The following is a 15580-nucleotide window of genomic DNA, read 5'->3' as shown; positions in this document are numbered from 1 at the left end:
GGAGGAAATTCCCGGAGAAAGTAGTGCGCGTGGTTCCCTTATTACGGTTGGCTGCGGCTTTTCCCGTGGAGTTTTGACTCGATTGTCTTCATCGCCCCGGACTAAGTTGGCCCTGTTTTAACCTGCCTGTGTAAGACACTGCGTTATTATAAATTACGCTCCGTAGCGTGCCGTGCGCTTTAGCTAACAGGAATTGAACCGGTGCCTTTGCTAAGGTGGCCTGAGCTTTTCTGTTCTGGGAGCTCCCGATGTCTGCCAAATAATTGGCAAGCAAGCTAACAAGGTGGATTTTTATTTATTTATTTATTTAAGAAGGGACATTGCAGCAGGAGAGCCAAGTTATTCTATGCTAGCCGGGAAGCCGATCCTTCTAGCATCTTTTAAGATTAATATGATTATAACGCATAGGCTTTTAGCGAACTGCAGAGCTAATTGAGTCAGATGCGTGGCGTGGACTCAAATCTATAGGGTTGAGGGGAGGGGAGAAAGGAAAAGGAGATTACAGGTACATCAACGTTTAACCAATGTGTTCTTCAGATTTTTGAGATCAAGGCTCGGAACAAGTATTTTTATTTATTTCATTTTATTATTATGTCAAGCATGTATAAAATAACGTAAGTATAAACATGATTATGAATACAGGATACAAATAAGTGGGGATGGTAGGCACGTTGGTGCACTTATGCGCGCCCCTTACAGACCTCCTAGGAATGGGGTGAGGTAGAGCAATAGCTGAGCAGTTTAGCCTCCCAGGCAGGCCCCTCAATTATAGATTTCAAAGTAACAGTTGCAGAAGAAATAAACGCCTCTGCTAAAAATAAAAAATAAAAAACCCAATGGAAAGGGGGATCAGTTTAATTTTGAGGCATGATGGCCAAATGTGGCTTACAGTACCTTTCCAATAAGCAACTGAAGTTCATCCTGTGTGGCCTTCAGGCAGCAGATTAAAAATATTAATGTCCCATTACATCTCTTTCCAAAGATATGCCCCGTACCATCTAAATACCTAAATCGCATGACCGTCCTTTCATTTAGGAGGGCATTCTTTGATGCCTTGCAATCTTAGAAGGGAGTTATAAAGGCATCCAATTTAGATTAAGGTTTTGCTCATGTGAGCAGGCTATTAAAACAGTTAAATGTATTTTATTACACATACATTTATATACATTATATAAATAGTTGTTATACAGCATTGCCCATTTTGCTGACCCACAGGGTGGATAATCCCTGTTCATTCTGATTAATTTTACTTATTTTATTCTCAGTTATCTATTACTCTGTTACCCTAAGTTAGTTAAATTCTGCTGTGATATGTATATGTATATGATTGATTTTAAACTATTGAGTTAATAAATAAGTGTCTTTATTGTAGTTAAAAGACCAGTACATAATAATACTGGTCTCTGACTATAATAAAGATACTTAGTTACTCTAATGCTAAATTTAAAAGAGAAAAGGTGGTAGGAACAGATAATACAGCTTCCTGGATTGTTTCTTTTATACCTTTGCTGGGCAGTCTTGTGCTGTTGACTATACTTGTTTAAGTGACAGGTTCTAAAAGCGAAATCAGATTCTTGATCCATGGCAGCCCTGCAGGTCTCAATTTTAGGGCTAGTTACAGAACTAGTTTGTCTCTATAAGATGATTATAAGTACTGAAAACTGAGTCTGATTCGGTAAGTGAGATATCACCATACTTATTGAGTGCAATGTATAGTTTATCTTCGTCATTTTAAGGAAATATCTGTTTTCATGCAGTCTGACCTGAATGAAAATCTCATATCATTGTGCTTGACTTTCTTGTGTGCAGGTACCGCTAATGAAGGAACTTCAGAAATATGCTTCTGTCAAGCATTTTAACAAATGAAGGAAAAGAAGTTCTCATTTCAAATTGGCCTTTTGGTTGATTTTCTTCTGAGGATGATAAACAGTGATTTGGTTTAATGAGATAAATATATTAGTGACATCAGTCATTTATTATTCTAGCTTTTTGGACAACCTGTCAATTTTCTTATTTTTCATATATTTATTACAATCTGATTCTTTTTTTTCTTTTTTTTAAAGTTCAGTTTTAATTATTCAGTATTATGGGTTTTTTCCTCCCAAAAAGAAATTGGGTTTTGCAAACATTAACATTCCTTCCTGTGTCAACAAAGCCAAACTTCCCAGCTATGTATAGGTGTTTTACTTCTATTACATCATGTAGATGGGCAGAGTCGACAGATCCTAAAGCCTTTCACCCAGAAATTAAAAGGAAAGATGATAATATCACGAAGAAAAAAGCTGGTAAAGATAGATTTCACCCGAAGCCTTTCAGTGCATTTGTGGCTGGGTCATCCAAGATGAGGGCAATGTACAATACAAATGATGAAGTTGCAAATGATTCTTCTAGTCCTTTAAACATTGTCTCTCCTCCGGACACACCTTTGAGTGCCAAGGAATGGGAGAAGTTAAAAGAAGAATATTCTCACTTTAAAAAATTTGAAAATGTTATGTTTGACAGCATGATAAATCATCATAGCCCAGTAGATGTGGCTAAATCCTTGCTGGTTGCAGTGGCTAAACGTGATGGAGACGTTGAATATAGTTATTTGGTGAAGTACTTGGCTATATGTGTTTTTCATAAGGACATAGGGGAGATTTACGACATCTATAATATTATGAAAGCCAAATATAAATCTTTAGAAGCATCAGCTTATTCTTTGCTCATCAAAGGCTTGAGTGATTCCCCACACTGGAAAGAGACCTTGGTACTACTGGAAAAGGTTAAAAAAGTTTCATTCCATTCAAGACAAAATTATGGCGACTGCATTGAGGGTGCCCTACTCAACCAAGAAAGAAACCTTGCATTTGAGTTGTTTCATGAGTTGGTAGCTGAAAATCTGACTCCTGCTTTGACAACAATAAAGCTTTTCTTCGACTTTTGCCAGCCTGTGAAGGATGACCATTTGAAAAACAAATGTATTGATATTCTCTATTACTTAAGAGAGAATCAAATTTATCCTGATGAATCTCTCATGCTGAGCATAAAGCAGTGGTTTGAAAGGTAAATAAAGCCAGTAATAGTTGTCCAGTAATAGTTGTTCTTCATGTTTTAAATGAAAGTTGCTTAAAATAATTCTCACTTTAAATACTGATTAGTAAATAATCTTATGTTGTAAAGTTGATGAGAAATATATATATAACTATCAAATTTATGGGAAGTTTGCACATATTGCTATAAACCAGTGGTCGGCAAGCCGCGGCTCGCGAGCCACATGCGGCTCTTTACACACTTTAATCCGGCTCTTCTGTGTGCCGGGCGCCCGCTCCCCTCCCTCCTCTCGGGCACTTCAAAACAAGCACCCCTTTCCCTTTTTTCTTTTCAACCCACAATGATTAGGGAGGATCCTGAGGTCGGGCGGGGACGAGAAGCGAGGAGGCAGAAAAAGAAACGGAGGCTAAGGAGCTTCCCCCCCGCCTCCTCCCAGCAAAAATCTAACCGGGGAGCCGGGCGGGCAGTAGCAAATTAGCCGATCACGCCACGTGATCAGCTAATTTGCTACTGCCTGCCGGCTCCCTGATAAGATTTTTGCGGGGGGGGGGAGAAGCTCCTTGCCCTCCGTCTCTTTTTCTCCCTCCTCGCTTCTTGGGGCTCCACCAATGGGGGAGCAAGGCCCGCCCAGCACCAGGCTTTGGGCTAACACAGAGGTCTGCAAAGTTGGCTGTTTTGAGACTGGTGGACTTCAACTCTCAGAATTCTGGGAGTTGAAGTCCACCAGTCTTAAGAGCCAATTTTGCAGATCCCTGGGCTAATATGATTGATGCCCTTGGTGGACTTCAATTCTCAGAATTCTGGGAGTTGAAGTCCACAAGTCTTCAAGCTGTCAGGTTTGAAGACCCTGGGGTTTTTTTTTTTCTAAAGGGTTAGGGATGCAAGGATCTTGTAACTTGACAGCTTTAAGACTTGCGTGCTTCAAATGCCAGAGTTTATTGAAACTAAAAACAGTGTACCATCCTATGTATTTTCGGTTTTAAAAATGTGGCTCTCAAAATAAATTTCAATCGTGGTTTTGGCGAGATTTGGCTCAGTTGAAAAAAAAGGTTGCCCACCACTGCTATAAACAATCCGTGTTATATTCAAGATTGGTTTAATGAGGAATACCTAATTTATATGAACAATAAATAATTGTTATTTACAACCTTCAAATATTGTGTACATATAAATGAAAAACTCAAAGCCAGATGATGCCCTATATCAGGCCTGTCAAACTGGCAGGCTATGCCCACCCCAGCCCCACAAAGGCAAAAAACAGTGATATGTCATGATTCGTCATGTGACACGGTCGAGTTTGATACTCTACATGATATGTAAACTCAGGCTCCTATGAATATACTGTCATTTTGCTTTGAAGTTTATTATCTCTTAAGCCACTAGTTGGGTTTACTCATCAGACTGAGCTTTAGTTGCTTAGCCATGGTATATTCATTAAGCAACAATTTCCTTGTCTATTCAGCTTACTCAGTCATAAATCATTTTATAAACCTTTGTTTATAAACTGCACTTAGCTACAAGTAGGAAAACCATATTATCACTCATATTGTAGATGGCTTACAGCATAGTGTGATATGTGAACCTAGTCAATGAGATAATCAAGCAGTCTTAAAGACTACTGCTGAATCTCCATATTAAAAAATGTCATTAACAAGCTGCTATTTTTAAAAAACAATGCATTTACAAAAATAGAATATTTAAGTATAAGTTGTAATGCTCCTATAGTTTCTTTAAAAGTAGTATATGTTTACTGATATGATTACTGAAACAGGGAAATGCTGCAATATTTTATATCTAATTTTAATTAAATAGTTATTGCCAAGCTCTGCCAAAGGAGACAGAAATTTCCTGCGACTTCCCAGGGATTCAATACAATTTGAACACTTTGTTGTAATTCAGGAAATAACAGTCCCTGAGCCATAAAAGCTGATTCTAAACCTCTATTTTCTTTGGATTCAAATCAACTGATTTTCCTACATTTGCTTATAAGAATTGCTTGTTTATATTCTCTGGGTCCCTGCTTGTGAATTTGTGAATCCTATCAAAACCCTGTCAGATAGATTGGAAGTAATATACTCTAAATAATGAATGGGGTTTCTATGTAAGTAAAATTGCAGTTACACTTTAATTCTATACATGACTGCTTAGATGTAGCCTGCTATATTTTAAGAAGAAGCTTGTGTATAAATTTACATAAATTCAGTTCATTATTGATGCTTTCATTTGGATCTAATAGAACAATAGCAGAACATACTTCTTTTGGATGTGTTTGAATTATTTTAATTGGATTCTCATTTTTATGCATTTTAATAGTATTCCAGGGGAGAAATGGAAAGGAAATTTGATAAGGATGAATAAGAGGTAAATATATTTCTTTAAAGTTCTGTCTCATGTTTAGCTTCAATTACTTCTTCAAAAGGAACCGATAGATTTTCATCTTTCATTCAAGGGTTATATAATTCCAAGCTTTTTTCTAATAATTTTGCAAAACCTATGTTAAAATTCATAGAAAATCTAATTTTGAATTGAATTTATTAGATTTGTTAGCCGCTCCCTCTCCACGAAGGGACTCTGCCTTAAGAGTACAGTGCAATGCCTGAATGTCATCTTTATTTATATATATATTACATTTCTTGTAGAAGCTTAAAGAAGCTTACATAAACAGTTTCAGGAACGAATCTGTGAGATAGGTTGAGGTGAAAGATAGTAAGGAGTTTCTGTGGCTGAGGATATACTTGAATATATAGTTTCCAAATATTAGAAAATCTGTAAAGATTTATGTAGTTAAATGATTGATAGGATTGAGAATTTTTCCCCATTCTCTGACCATAAAAATAAGATTGTCCCAGGAGAGGTCTATGGAGATTCTCAGTCATCCAGGTCATAGTTGTCCCAAATTTCAGAACTAAAGAAGCTTCTTGGATAAGAAGTGAAACATTTTCAAGGAAAAAACCCAAGAAACTCCATTTGCCTTTTGGAAAAGCATCCTTGGGTTCCAATCAGTGGTGGGATTCAATTTTTTTACTACCGGTTCTATGGGTGTGGCTTGGTGGGCAAGGCAGGGGAAGGATACTGCAAAATCTCCATTCCTACCCCACTCCAGGGGAAGGTTACTGCAAAATCTCCATTCTCTCCTGATCAGCTGAGACTCGAGAGGCAGAGAGTAGATGGGGGCGGAGCCAGTCAGTGGTGGTATTTATTGGTTCTCCGAACTACTCAAAATTTCTGCTTCCGGGTCAGAACCTGTTGAATGCCACCTCTGGTTCCAATGGAAGAGAATATACTGTATGTAACTCAGGATTGAACTGTGTTCTCTGCTTTCATTACAATAGCTACAAATTAAATGTAGTGAGTGTGGGATTTGCTCCCTGTTTAAGTACTGTACAGTAGCTTACCCTGCCAGTTTGGTGGGGATGTGATTTTTTTTCTTCATTAAATTCCTTGATTATTGTTTTCTGCTTGTTTGCTTGGTTTTAATCCCTGCTTATCTGGGTGTTGGCTGCTGGAGGTGATGTGTCCTGGTCTTTTTGTTTCTTTCTTAGACTTCTTTATTGTTTCTTTTGAATGGTGCCATTTATGAAAAATGATTCAATAATTTAACACCCCTTGAATACATCTGAGCTTTGTGCAGGCTCTTTAAATAACTCCGATCTCTTTTAATTTGTCACAACCAAGAACAGATTAAAATATTTATGTTTGTTTAGTGTTCTGACCAAAGTGTAAAGTGTAGTTAAACTTAATTATGATTAATTGAAAAAGTCAGATCATGGATTTTTGAGTGGCAAGTTTCAATAAATCCTAATTAATATCAAATATATTTCACGGAGGTTTGTCCTATTGCTCCTTAGGATGCATGTCTTCTTGTGACTATGCTGGGGAAAAAGGAATGAAAGAATACACAAACTTGATTCATTTAGGTTTATGTTGAAATGACCCACTTGAAGCTTTTACACATAACTGAAAGTTTACTTAATATTTAATGAATATAAATATTTTTCTATCAAACTATTCAATCAAGCCTTGTAAATAAGCCATCAAAATATTACTAGATATTTGTTTGGCCAACCTGCCAGTAGCATAGTTAACTTCATTTCTGTGCTGTCTGCAGAAACCAGCATGCTATAACAAAGCTTAACCCAAAAAAAAGTTGCTAATTCAATAGACTGATTTAGTTGAGCTTGCATAGGTAGATTTTTTGGACATCTTGTACTAGCAGCCTAAAGGTAAATGTAATAAGGCTGGAACTATATAATAAGGAAAAACATATTTAAGATGCTTTATTATCTACTTTTATAAGCAGATAATAAAATCATTATTATATGATTTTATTGTTACTGTAGCAGGCAGTGTCACTCTTGTGGTCACCTTTTGGAAGATATTAATCTGAGTGAAGAAGAATTCATCAATGTCAAGGAAAAAATAAAAAGGGATGTGATTGAAGGCACTGATATATTTCGAAATACATCTCCCCAGGTGAGTCTCAGTTAACCGAAGGTTTTTTAAATTTGATTATATTTTTCTGTAACACTATAATACTTCACTTCGTGGCACAAGGCCTGGTTGCCATAACATTTGCCAGGCCAATTGATCCTGCAGGGTTGGTACGCTCTGATTTCCTTTGGTGTCTATTGAGACCCTGGAAGTGTACCTTCTCTATAGCAACACCTGCTTTCTGAATGAGATTCCTCCTGAGATCTAATTCCGCTATTGTTTAGAAGAGCCGTGACGGCTTGGCTAATCACCCAGGTCTTTAAGTACGGAAGAATGAGATCCTGTGAATCAGGGTGGCTTCGATTTAAATCCAGATGATTTAAATCACTAGTAAAATGGCTTGATTTAAATCAACTCGATTTAAATCATAATTGTTAAAGAGCAACTGTCATCTCTGTCCAGCAGTGGCTCCTCCTCTGATCCGCTGTTGACTTGCCGACAGTCCCAATATTGCAGAATATACAACCTCCTGCTACATAACTAAGCTGAATAAACTAAATTATTAATGTATCCAAAAAAAACCTATATTTAGATAAATTTTTACTCCAAAAGCATTCTATTAAAATAAATGTGATAACAATTTTTTAAAAATCCATTTTTTATTTAAAAAAAACGCATCGATTTTTATCCACCCTGCTGTGCATCATTGCACATGCCATGCCTTTCCTTTTTATCTTACCTTGTTGATTTTATTTTAATTTTTTCAATTGTTGTGAGCTGCCCAGGGTTGTTAAGAGTCGAGTGGTATGTAAGTTAAATAAATAAATTACTGCTGTTGCTGCTGTTATTAGAGACATAACATTTCAAAAATCTTTAAGTAGTTATAATTTAAGTCATGTAACTGATTTGCTTACAAATACGATAAGCCACATGCAAAGTGACTTTATAATTGTATATGCTTACAGAGATATCAAAATGATTTGTGAAGCAGTGGCAGAAGTCCAGAAGGACAAGATTGCTTTAACTATTCAGAAAAACATACAGTATATGCTGAAAATCACTTTCAAAGGATATACACAGCCAGTTATATTGCATGGATGGTAGGAGAGAAAACTGGCCACTAGATGGTGCTATTGTATCTTGGATCTGACATTTGTTTTGGTTTTGTTGTATCTCAGATGTTAATAACAAGACCAGTGTCTGAAAGCTATCTTCTCATATTTTGCCCCCAAATAAATATTTTGATTTTATTTAACTATTAGGTGAGAGCATCTTAGAAAGGAATTAATAAGGTAGGTAGTTTGAAGATGTTTGGAGATAAGTCATCAATTTAAAATCACAATAGACGCCAGAAATGTTGCCACTAAGTGTGACATCACAGTTTTTACAACTTTTTTTCATGTGGTTATTAAGCAAATCAGTGTGGCTGTTAAGTGAGACATTGCAGTGTTCACTGCTGGTTTCCCCCATTGACTTTGCTTATTGGAAGCTACCTGGAAAGGTCACAAATGGAAGTCGCCTGACTGTAGGACACTATGATTGTCAAATATGTGCAATGGGTGCCAGGTGCCCAAATCATGATTACATTACCACAGGGATGCTGTGAGAGGATTGTAAGTGTGAGGACCAGCGGTCACTTTTTTCAGTGCCATCGTAACTTCAAATGGTCACTAAATGAGCATTTCTAAGTCAAGAACTACCTGTACTGAATTTTTAAAAGAAGGATTGCTCTATTTCCATGATGGCAAACATAAGGTGCCTGTGCCCAAGGATCCCTGGCACACGTGGCGTTGCCCGTTCCTCTTCCGGGTTTCTGGCGTGCATGTGTGCAGGACGATCAGCTGGCCTCCATGCGTGCAGCAATGCTGAAAACTGGAAGGGCTAGTCTTCCATTTTCCTGCGTGAGCGTGCACACCGGCCAGATGATAGCCATGCGCACATGTGCGCCAGTAACCGGAAGACTAGATGGCTTGCGTGCATGCGTGCACTGGAAGTTCATTTTCGGGGGCGCGCGTGCCCCCTGAGCAGCTCCTCTTCCAGGTTGTGGCCAGATGAGCATGCACAAAGTATGCAGGCTCCCTTTTTGACACTCGGTGCCGAAAAGGTTTGCCATCACTGCTCTATTTATATATATAAATATTAAGGCTATGAGAAGCATCCAGAAATCGATCATAAAGGAACTGGGTGGGCTCTTTGCAGAGTTTGCATGGCTGTGTCAGAATCTGCCCCTGGTCCTCCCAGTCGAAGGGTTGCCTATACGTACACTCTTTGGGAAAGACAAAGAAAGGCATTTCAAATGAAAATCCTTACAGATTGCTCACTGAAGGTGAAAACCGTCGTTCTTGAAGAGCTGGCACCAAAGCTTTTTAATAGGAGATGTAATTGACATGAATTACTGGTGCAAGGTGTGGTGATTGCAAAGTTGTCTTTAAAGCAGACATGGAGAACTTTATGGGGAGGATAGGTCTTTTCTTTTTATTGATAATGATTGCCAAGTTTCCATGTTTAAAAGCACTTTTCACGTTTTGAGGCAGTAGTCCGCTATAAGGATGGTCTGTCAACTTTCTGGAACTCATCTGCTGAATCAGGAGAGTGGTTGGTTTGACTCAGCAAAGTTATTTTTCATCCAGTCATGATAGTAAATGCTCATGGTTTGCTAAGTCGGTTAACCAGCAACATTCCGGAATTGCTCAGGGTTGGAAATGTTTGGGTATTTTACACACAGCTGGGGGGTTTTCTGGAAGGAATTTATTGTGGGAACAGCTGAAACCATTACTTTGATAATGGAATTTTTTATTTGGATATGAGTTGGGTATTTAGGGAGATTCCATTTATGACTAATCATTTTTTCAGTCAGCTAAGGAAAGGAAATCAGATGTGTGTTATACGGTTAATACAGTTAATGCTTTCCTTGATTTTTTTATACAATATATTTTAGTGTTTATTTGTTACTGACTCGTCTAAAATTTTACGTAGTTACATACATGTATGCAACTATTATCTTTGATGATAATTTTAGACGTCACAAAGTCTTCATGTTGCTAAGTCAATTTTTTTATTAAGTACAAAACAATATTTCCTTGTTACTTTCAAATACTTAAAGCTAAAATACAGAACCTTTTTTACCGTTTGACATTACTAATTATTAGGCTTACTAAAAATGTAAAGTGTCAAAATTTGCAGAAATTTATATGAGCCATTCATTGATAGCCCTTTAAATCTCACTTTTACTGGTTACATTAACACATAGATGCTAACAATGGAGGTTTTCTGTTGATTGTTGAAGATACTTTAGGTTTCAAAGTAACCAACGATCTAAAAATGTTACCGATGCTGTTAAACCCAAAGATATTTCATCATTTTATGATTGAATATAACGAGACAACAGCACAGAAAAGCCAACAGAGTGGGGAAAATTTTAGTGACAAGGGTTAGCAATATGTTCGTATTACCAAGAAGTGCAGCAGGCAGGGCAGTATACTAAAAGTTGCATATAAATGAAATTAGGATTTTTGTTTTAATTCTCCTGGTTTTGTGGGGTAGTTCTTTGTTTTGAACTCTCTCAAGCCTATTTTAGATTTTTGTCTTTCCTTCCTTAAAAGTCAATTTCTAGCAGTTGTACTTAGAAATAGCTTAGGAGCCACAAATATTGATTCAGATTGACATAAAGCTTTGAGGCTTGGGGATTGCCCACTTCATTAAATTGCCTCTTTTATAGCTGTCCAGAGTATACAGGCCAAAAGCTTTTAAGTGCTAATCTGTTTTTATAGAGATACTAAAAGATTATGATGCAGCATTAAAAGGACCTCTCATTTTTTAGCTAAAGAAAAATATTATTTTTCTATCCTGGTAGAAATAACTTTTGACCATATGTAGGTTTTGTTTACTTTGTAATTGTGTAGACATCACTATGGAAGTGAGACTCTATTTTTTGCTACCTATTAGAGTAATCTGCATTTGTGATCAGTGATCAGGTGGATATATAGTACATGTGCCATTTCCTATGAAGTCACAATGACTCATTAAAAAACACCTGTCATTCCCTACTTTAATCAATCATTCCTTATGGTTATATTGGAGCAGTGACGTGCAATCAGGTGAGGCAAGGTGACGTGCAGTCAGGTAAGGCAAGGTGACGTGCAGTCAGGTAAGGCACTCTCATCATGAAAAGAAAAAAAATGTAAAAGGAAAAAGGCGACAGCTGAGGTCAGGCTGAGCTGGTTACTGCCTCACCGTGGATGACTGCTTAACTGTTTAAAAAAGCCTCTTAAAAAGCACCCTCTACTATGAGGCAGGAGAACTGCATGCGTACTACAGCATGGCTCTTTGCCTGGCTTCCTGCCTCCTCCTGTGGTCTCCTCACTGGTGCTCTCCCTCCCCAAGTGTAGGGAGGGAGGCCCCCATTCATTTCTCTCTCACACACACAGCTGGATAAAACTATATAAAAATCTAGCCCAGCTTCACTGATTACAAGTTTGAAAAGGCAACGTGGCTCCGCCTGCAATCAAACTACACTTGGGGAGGGAGAGCACAAGCGAGCACTGAGGAGACCACAGGAGGAGGCAGGAAGCCAAGCAAAGAGCCATGCTGTAGTACACACACTTTCCCCCAGCCTCTTTCTTTTGGAAGGCTCGGATCGACTCTCCTCTGGCTTCTCTGCCTCTCCTCTCACCCCAGCCTGCCAGCAGGAGGTGAGTGGGTGGGCTTTATTGTGTTCCAGGCATTTCCCACCCAGACAGCAGGCTGCATTTGCAATGGTGGAGGTGTTTGGGGAAGGCAGCAGGGGAATGGGGGGGATGGCAGAGGAACTGCTTTCAAGCCACTGGAAAAGATATCCAATCCAACTTTTGTGCATGTGTAGGTTTGTTTGAGAGTGAGTGAGAGAGGGAAGGGGGTAGGAGAGATAGTCCAATCCAACTTCTGGGTGTGTGTGTGCGTGTGTTTGAGAGAGGGGGAGGAAGGGAAACAAATGCTGTTGCTTTAAATCGGAATTGAGCATGCCTGGCTGTGGAATTCTGGGAGTTGAAGTCCACAAGTCTAAAAATATTTGAAACCCAGCACTGTGTCAGTGCCTCACCAGTCATAAACCTCACCGCACGTCACTGTATTGGAGTGCAATTTAGTATAAATGAATTACTGGTGATACTCACTGTTTTGATGAAGATTATGATATAAATGTTATTAAGATAAGTTTACAATAGAAATTAAATTTATAGCTAATAGATTTGTAAGGTGGAAATATCACAAAGAAAAAAAGCAAAGCTTCTGTTTTGAGAGAACACTATTCATACAGGTAGTCCTTGATTTATGACCACAATTGGGATGGGATAATGTTCAATGTACTTCCCAGTATATTAGCTGAATCAACACACCATGTTACAAAGTAGTCCTTGACTTATGACAAGTAGCTTAGTTACAACTAAGATGTAATACCCCCTCAAAAGCTACTTACAATCTGGTTTTGAAGTTCTGATGTTTGCCCCCTCCCACACCCAAATATACACACAATTATTTCATTGCACTTTAGGATACTCCCCAACTGCCTCACATTCACAGCAGTCAAATAACTGGTGTTTACTTCCACCATATAGCAAATAGTGAGTTTGCTTAACAACCACAGGGCTAACAATCCACACCTTTGGATTAAAGATGAGGTATTTGGCCTAGAGCCGTGATGGCGAACCTATGGCACGCGTGCCACAAGTGGCACGCGGAGCCATTTGTCAGGGCACGCGAGGCTCTGCCCTGTCAGCTGGCCAGTGCGCATGCGCGCGCTGGCCAGCTGAGTTCACCTTTTTAAAAGCTATTTTTCGCCTTCCCCAGGCTCCAGAGTCTTTATAGGAGCCTGGGGAGGGCGAAAAGAGCCTCCCCCGCCCCCCGGAGGCTTCAGGGACCGGAAAACTCTTAAAACCACCCTCCGAGCAAACTTCGGAACTCTTAAAACCACCCTCCGAGCAAACCGGAAGTGACTTCCGGGTTGCTCAAAGCGTCGTTTTAAGCGTTCCAAAGGGACCGTCTGGACGGCTGAGGGTGGGGGGACTCTATGGCCTTCCTGCCATGTGTCCCGCACAGGAATCCGTCCCCTCAGGGCTTTGCGCGGGCGTCGCAAGGATTAAGCCGAAAGGGGGGGACGGACGGGGAAAGCGAAGGGGGCTTTGTTGTCGTCCTTCTCCTTCTCCTCCTTTCCCCCTCCGGCTCGAATGCGGCGCCAGGGCCTGGCAGGCAGCAAATGAATCGGAGCCTGCCGACTTGAGGAAGAGGGTGAGAGGCGGGTCCTGTGAACGGCGGTAGCAGCGGCGGCAATAGTCGCAACTCAGCAGCGGGCCGCCCCGGCTGGGAGACAAAGGAGGGGAAAAGCGGCAGGCAGCTGAGTTGCGACTATTGAGCGTGGCGTTGAGCCGCCTAAGGCTGGGATCGAGGCGGCGTGGCGCGGCTAGAGGAGGAGGAGGAGGCGAGGGCGGCGCGACTTCCGGGTTGCTCGGATGGTCGTTTTAAGAGCTCTGAAGGTTTCAGGGAAGCCTCGGGACGGTCCCTGAACAGGCACAAGACGTGCGTCTCAATCACCCGGGCTCGGATCGCCTCCGCCGCGCGGCGCCTCGGGCCCGGCGTCCTTGTACCGCTCCGCCCAGCCTCTGCGCACTCGCCAGCCGCCTCGATCCCTTGCGCCGCTCCGTCCTGGTGGCGACGGCGGCGGCGGCGATGTGAAGGCCGGGCGAGCGCGCACTCGCCAGCCGCCTCAATCCCTTGCGCCGCTCCGCCCAGCCTCTGCGCGCTCGCCCGGCCTTTACATCGCTGCCGCCACCAGGACAGGCTCGGCCGAAGGGAAGTCAGGCGATGCCTGACGGACTTCCCTTCGGCCGAGCCCGTCCTGGCGGCGGCGGCAGCGATGTGAAGGCCGGGCTAGCGCGCAGAGGCTGGGCGGAGCGGCGCAAGGGATCGAGGCGGCTGGCGAGTGCGCAGAGGCTGGGCGGAGCGGTACAAGGACGCCGGGCCCGAGGCGCCACGCGGCAGAGGCGATCCGAGCCCGGGCGATCGAGACGCACGTCTCGTGCCTGTTCAGGGTTAGGGTTAGGGTTAGGGTCACTTCCGGGTTGCTCGGAGGGTGGTTTTAAGTGTTCCGAAGGCTTCAGGGAAGCCTCCGGACGTTCCCTAAAGCCTCCGGGGGCCGGGGGAGGCTCTTTTCACCCTCCCCAGGCTCCTATAAAGCCTCTGGAGCCTGGGGAGGGCGAAAAAAGCATGCAAAAATGGGCGCGTTGTGCGTGCATGCGCACTGGGGGGCGCGTTGCATTATGGGTGCGGCACGCCCGCACACGAGCCCCCCCGCGCTCCCCCCACTTATGGCACGTGAGCCAAAAAAGGTTCGCCATCGCTGGCCTAGAGAGACGCGGTGGCTCAGTGGCTAAGACACTGAGCTTGTCGATCAGAAGGTCGGCAGTTCAGCGGTTCGAATCCCTAGTGCCGTGTAACGGAGTGAGCTCCCATTACTTGTCCCAGCTTCAGCCAACGTAGCAGTTCGAAAGCACGTAAAAAAATGCAAGTAGAAAAATAGGGACCACCTTGGTGGGAAGGTAGCAGCGTTCCATGCACCTTCGCTGTTTAGTCATGCTCACCACATGATCACGGAGAACGTCTTTGGACAGCGCTGGCTCTTTGGCTTTGAAAGAGATGAGCACCGACCCCTAAAGTTGGGCACGGCTATCACACATGAACGGGGGAACCTTTACCTTACCTGGCCTAGTGATCATGTAGAAATCTTGTAACATCTGGATTTGCCTCCCTGTGGTATCATGGCCAGGTCTGCTACTTTAAACAGAGTTTCTGGTAATACAAAAAATGTAAAAAGTCATTTCTAATGCAAGAAAAGTTTCCTACAATAATAAATCTGCTTGTTACAGGTTTCAGTCCAGCAGAGAATTAGCACAATTTGAATTCTGTTTTGTCTGGTCAGACTGGTTCTTGATTTACCCAGCCAAAGTGCAGAGGAAAGTGTAGAGTGAATCATCGATTTTATTCATAAATAAATTACACAATTATGGGGGGGAAGAGTGGTGCCTGGCAACCGGAAAATTTGAAAAGTGATTACTTTTTCACTGTATCAGGTTTTAAATGTTACCAA

The 15580-nt window shown here is 41.4% G+C and overlaps 1 protein-coding gene across 3 annotated transcripts in view; it reads left to right on the top strand.

The window, feature by feature from the left end:
- The window catches only part of PRORP (protein only RNase P catalytic subunit), a 51804-nt gene continuing 36224 nt past the window's right edge, over positions 1-15580 (top strand). For 2 of the 3 annotated variants that reach the window (XR_014174046.1, XM_081937876.1), the window contains exons 1-4: positions 1-130; positions 1810-3045; positions 5347-5394; positions 7374-7506. Coding sequence is in view for 2 of the 3 variants with exons in the window: in XM_081937876.1 (XP_081794002.1) it covers positions 2087-3045; positions 5347-5394; positions 7374-7506 (1140 nt within the window). In the remaining variant the exon portion in view is untranslated. The other variant, XM_081937877.1, reaches the window with a different exon arrangement.

This window comes from Natrix helvetica, assembly GCF_964273705.1.
Source record: "Natrix helvetica genome assembly, chromosome: 1".
NCBI lineage: Eukaryota > Metazoa > Chordata > Lepidosauria > Squamata > Natricidae > Natrix > Natrix helvetica.
The sequence above is the reverse complement of the archived record's forward strand: the minus strand, read 5'-3'. Positions and strand labels throughout refer to the sequence as shown.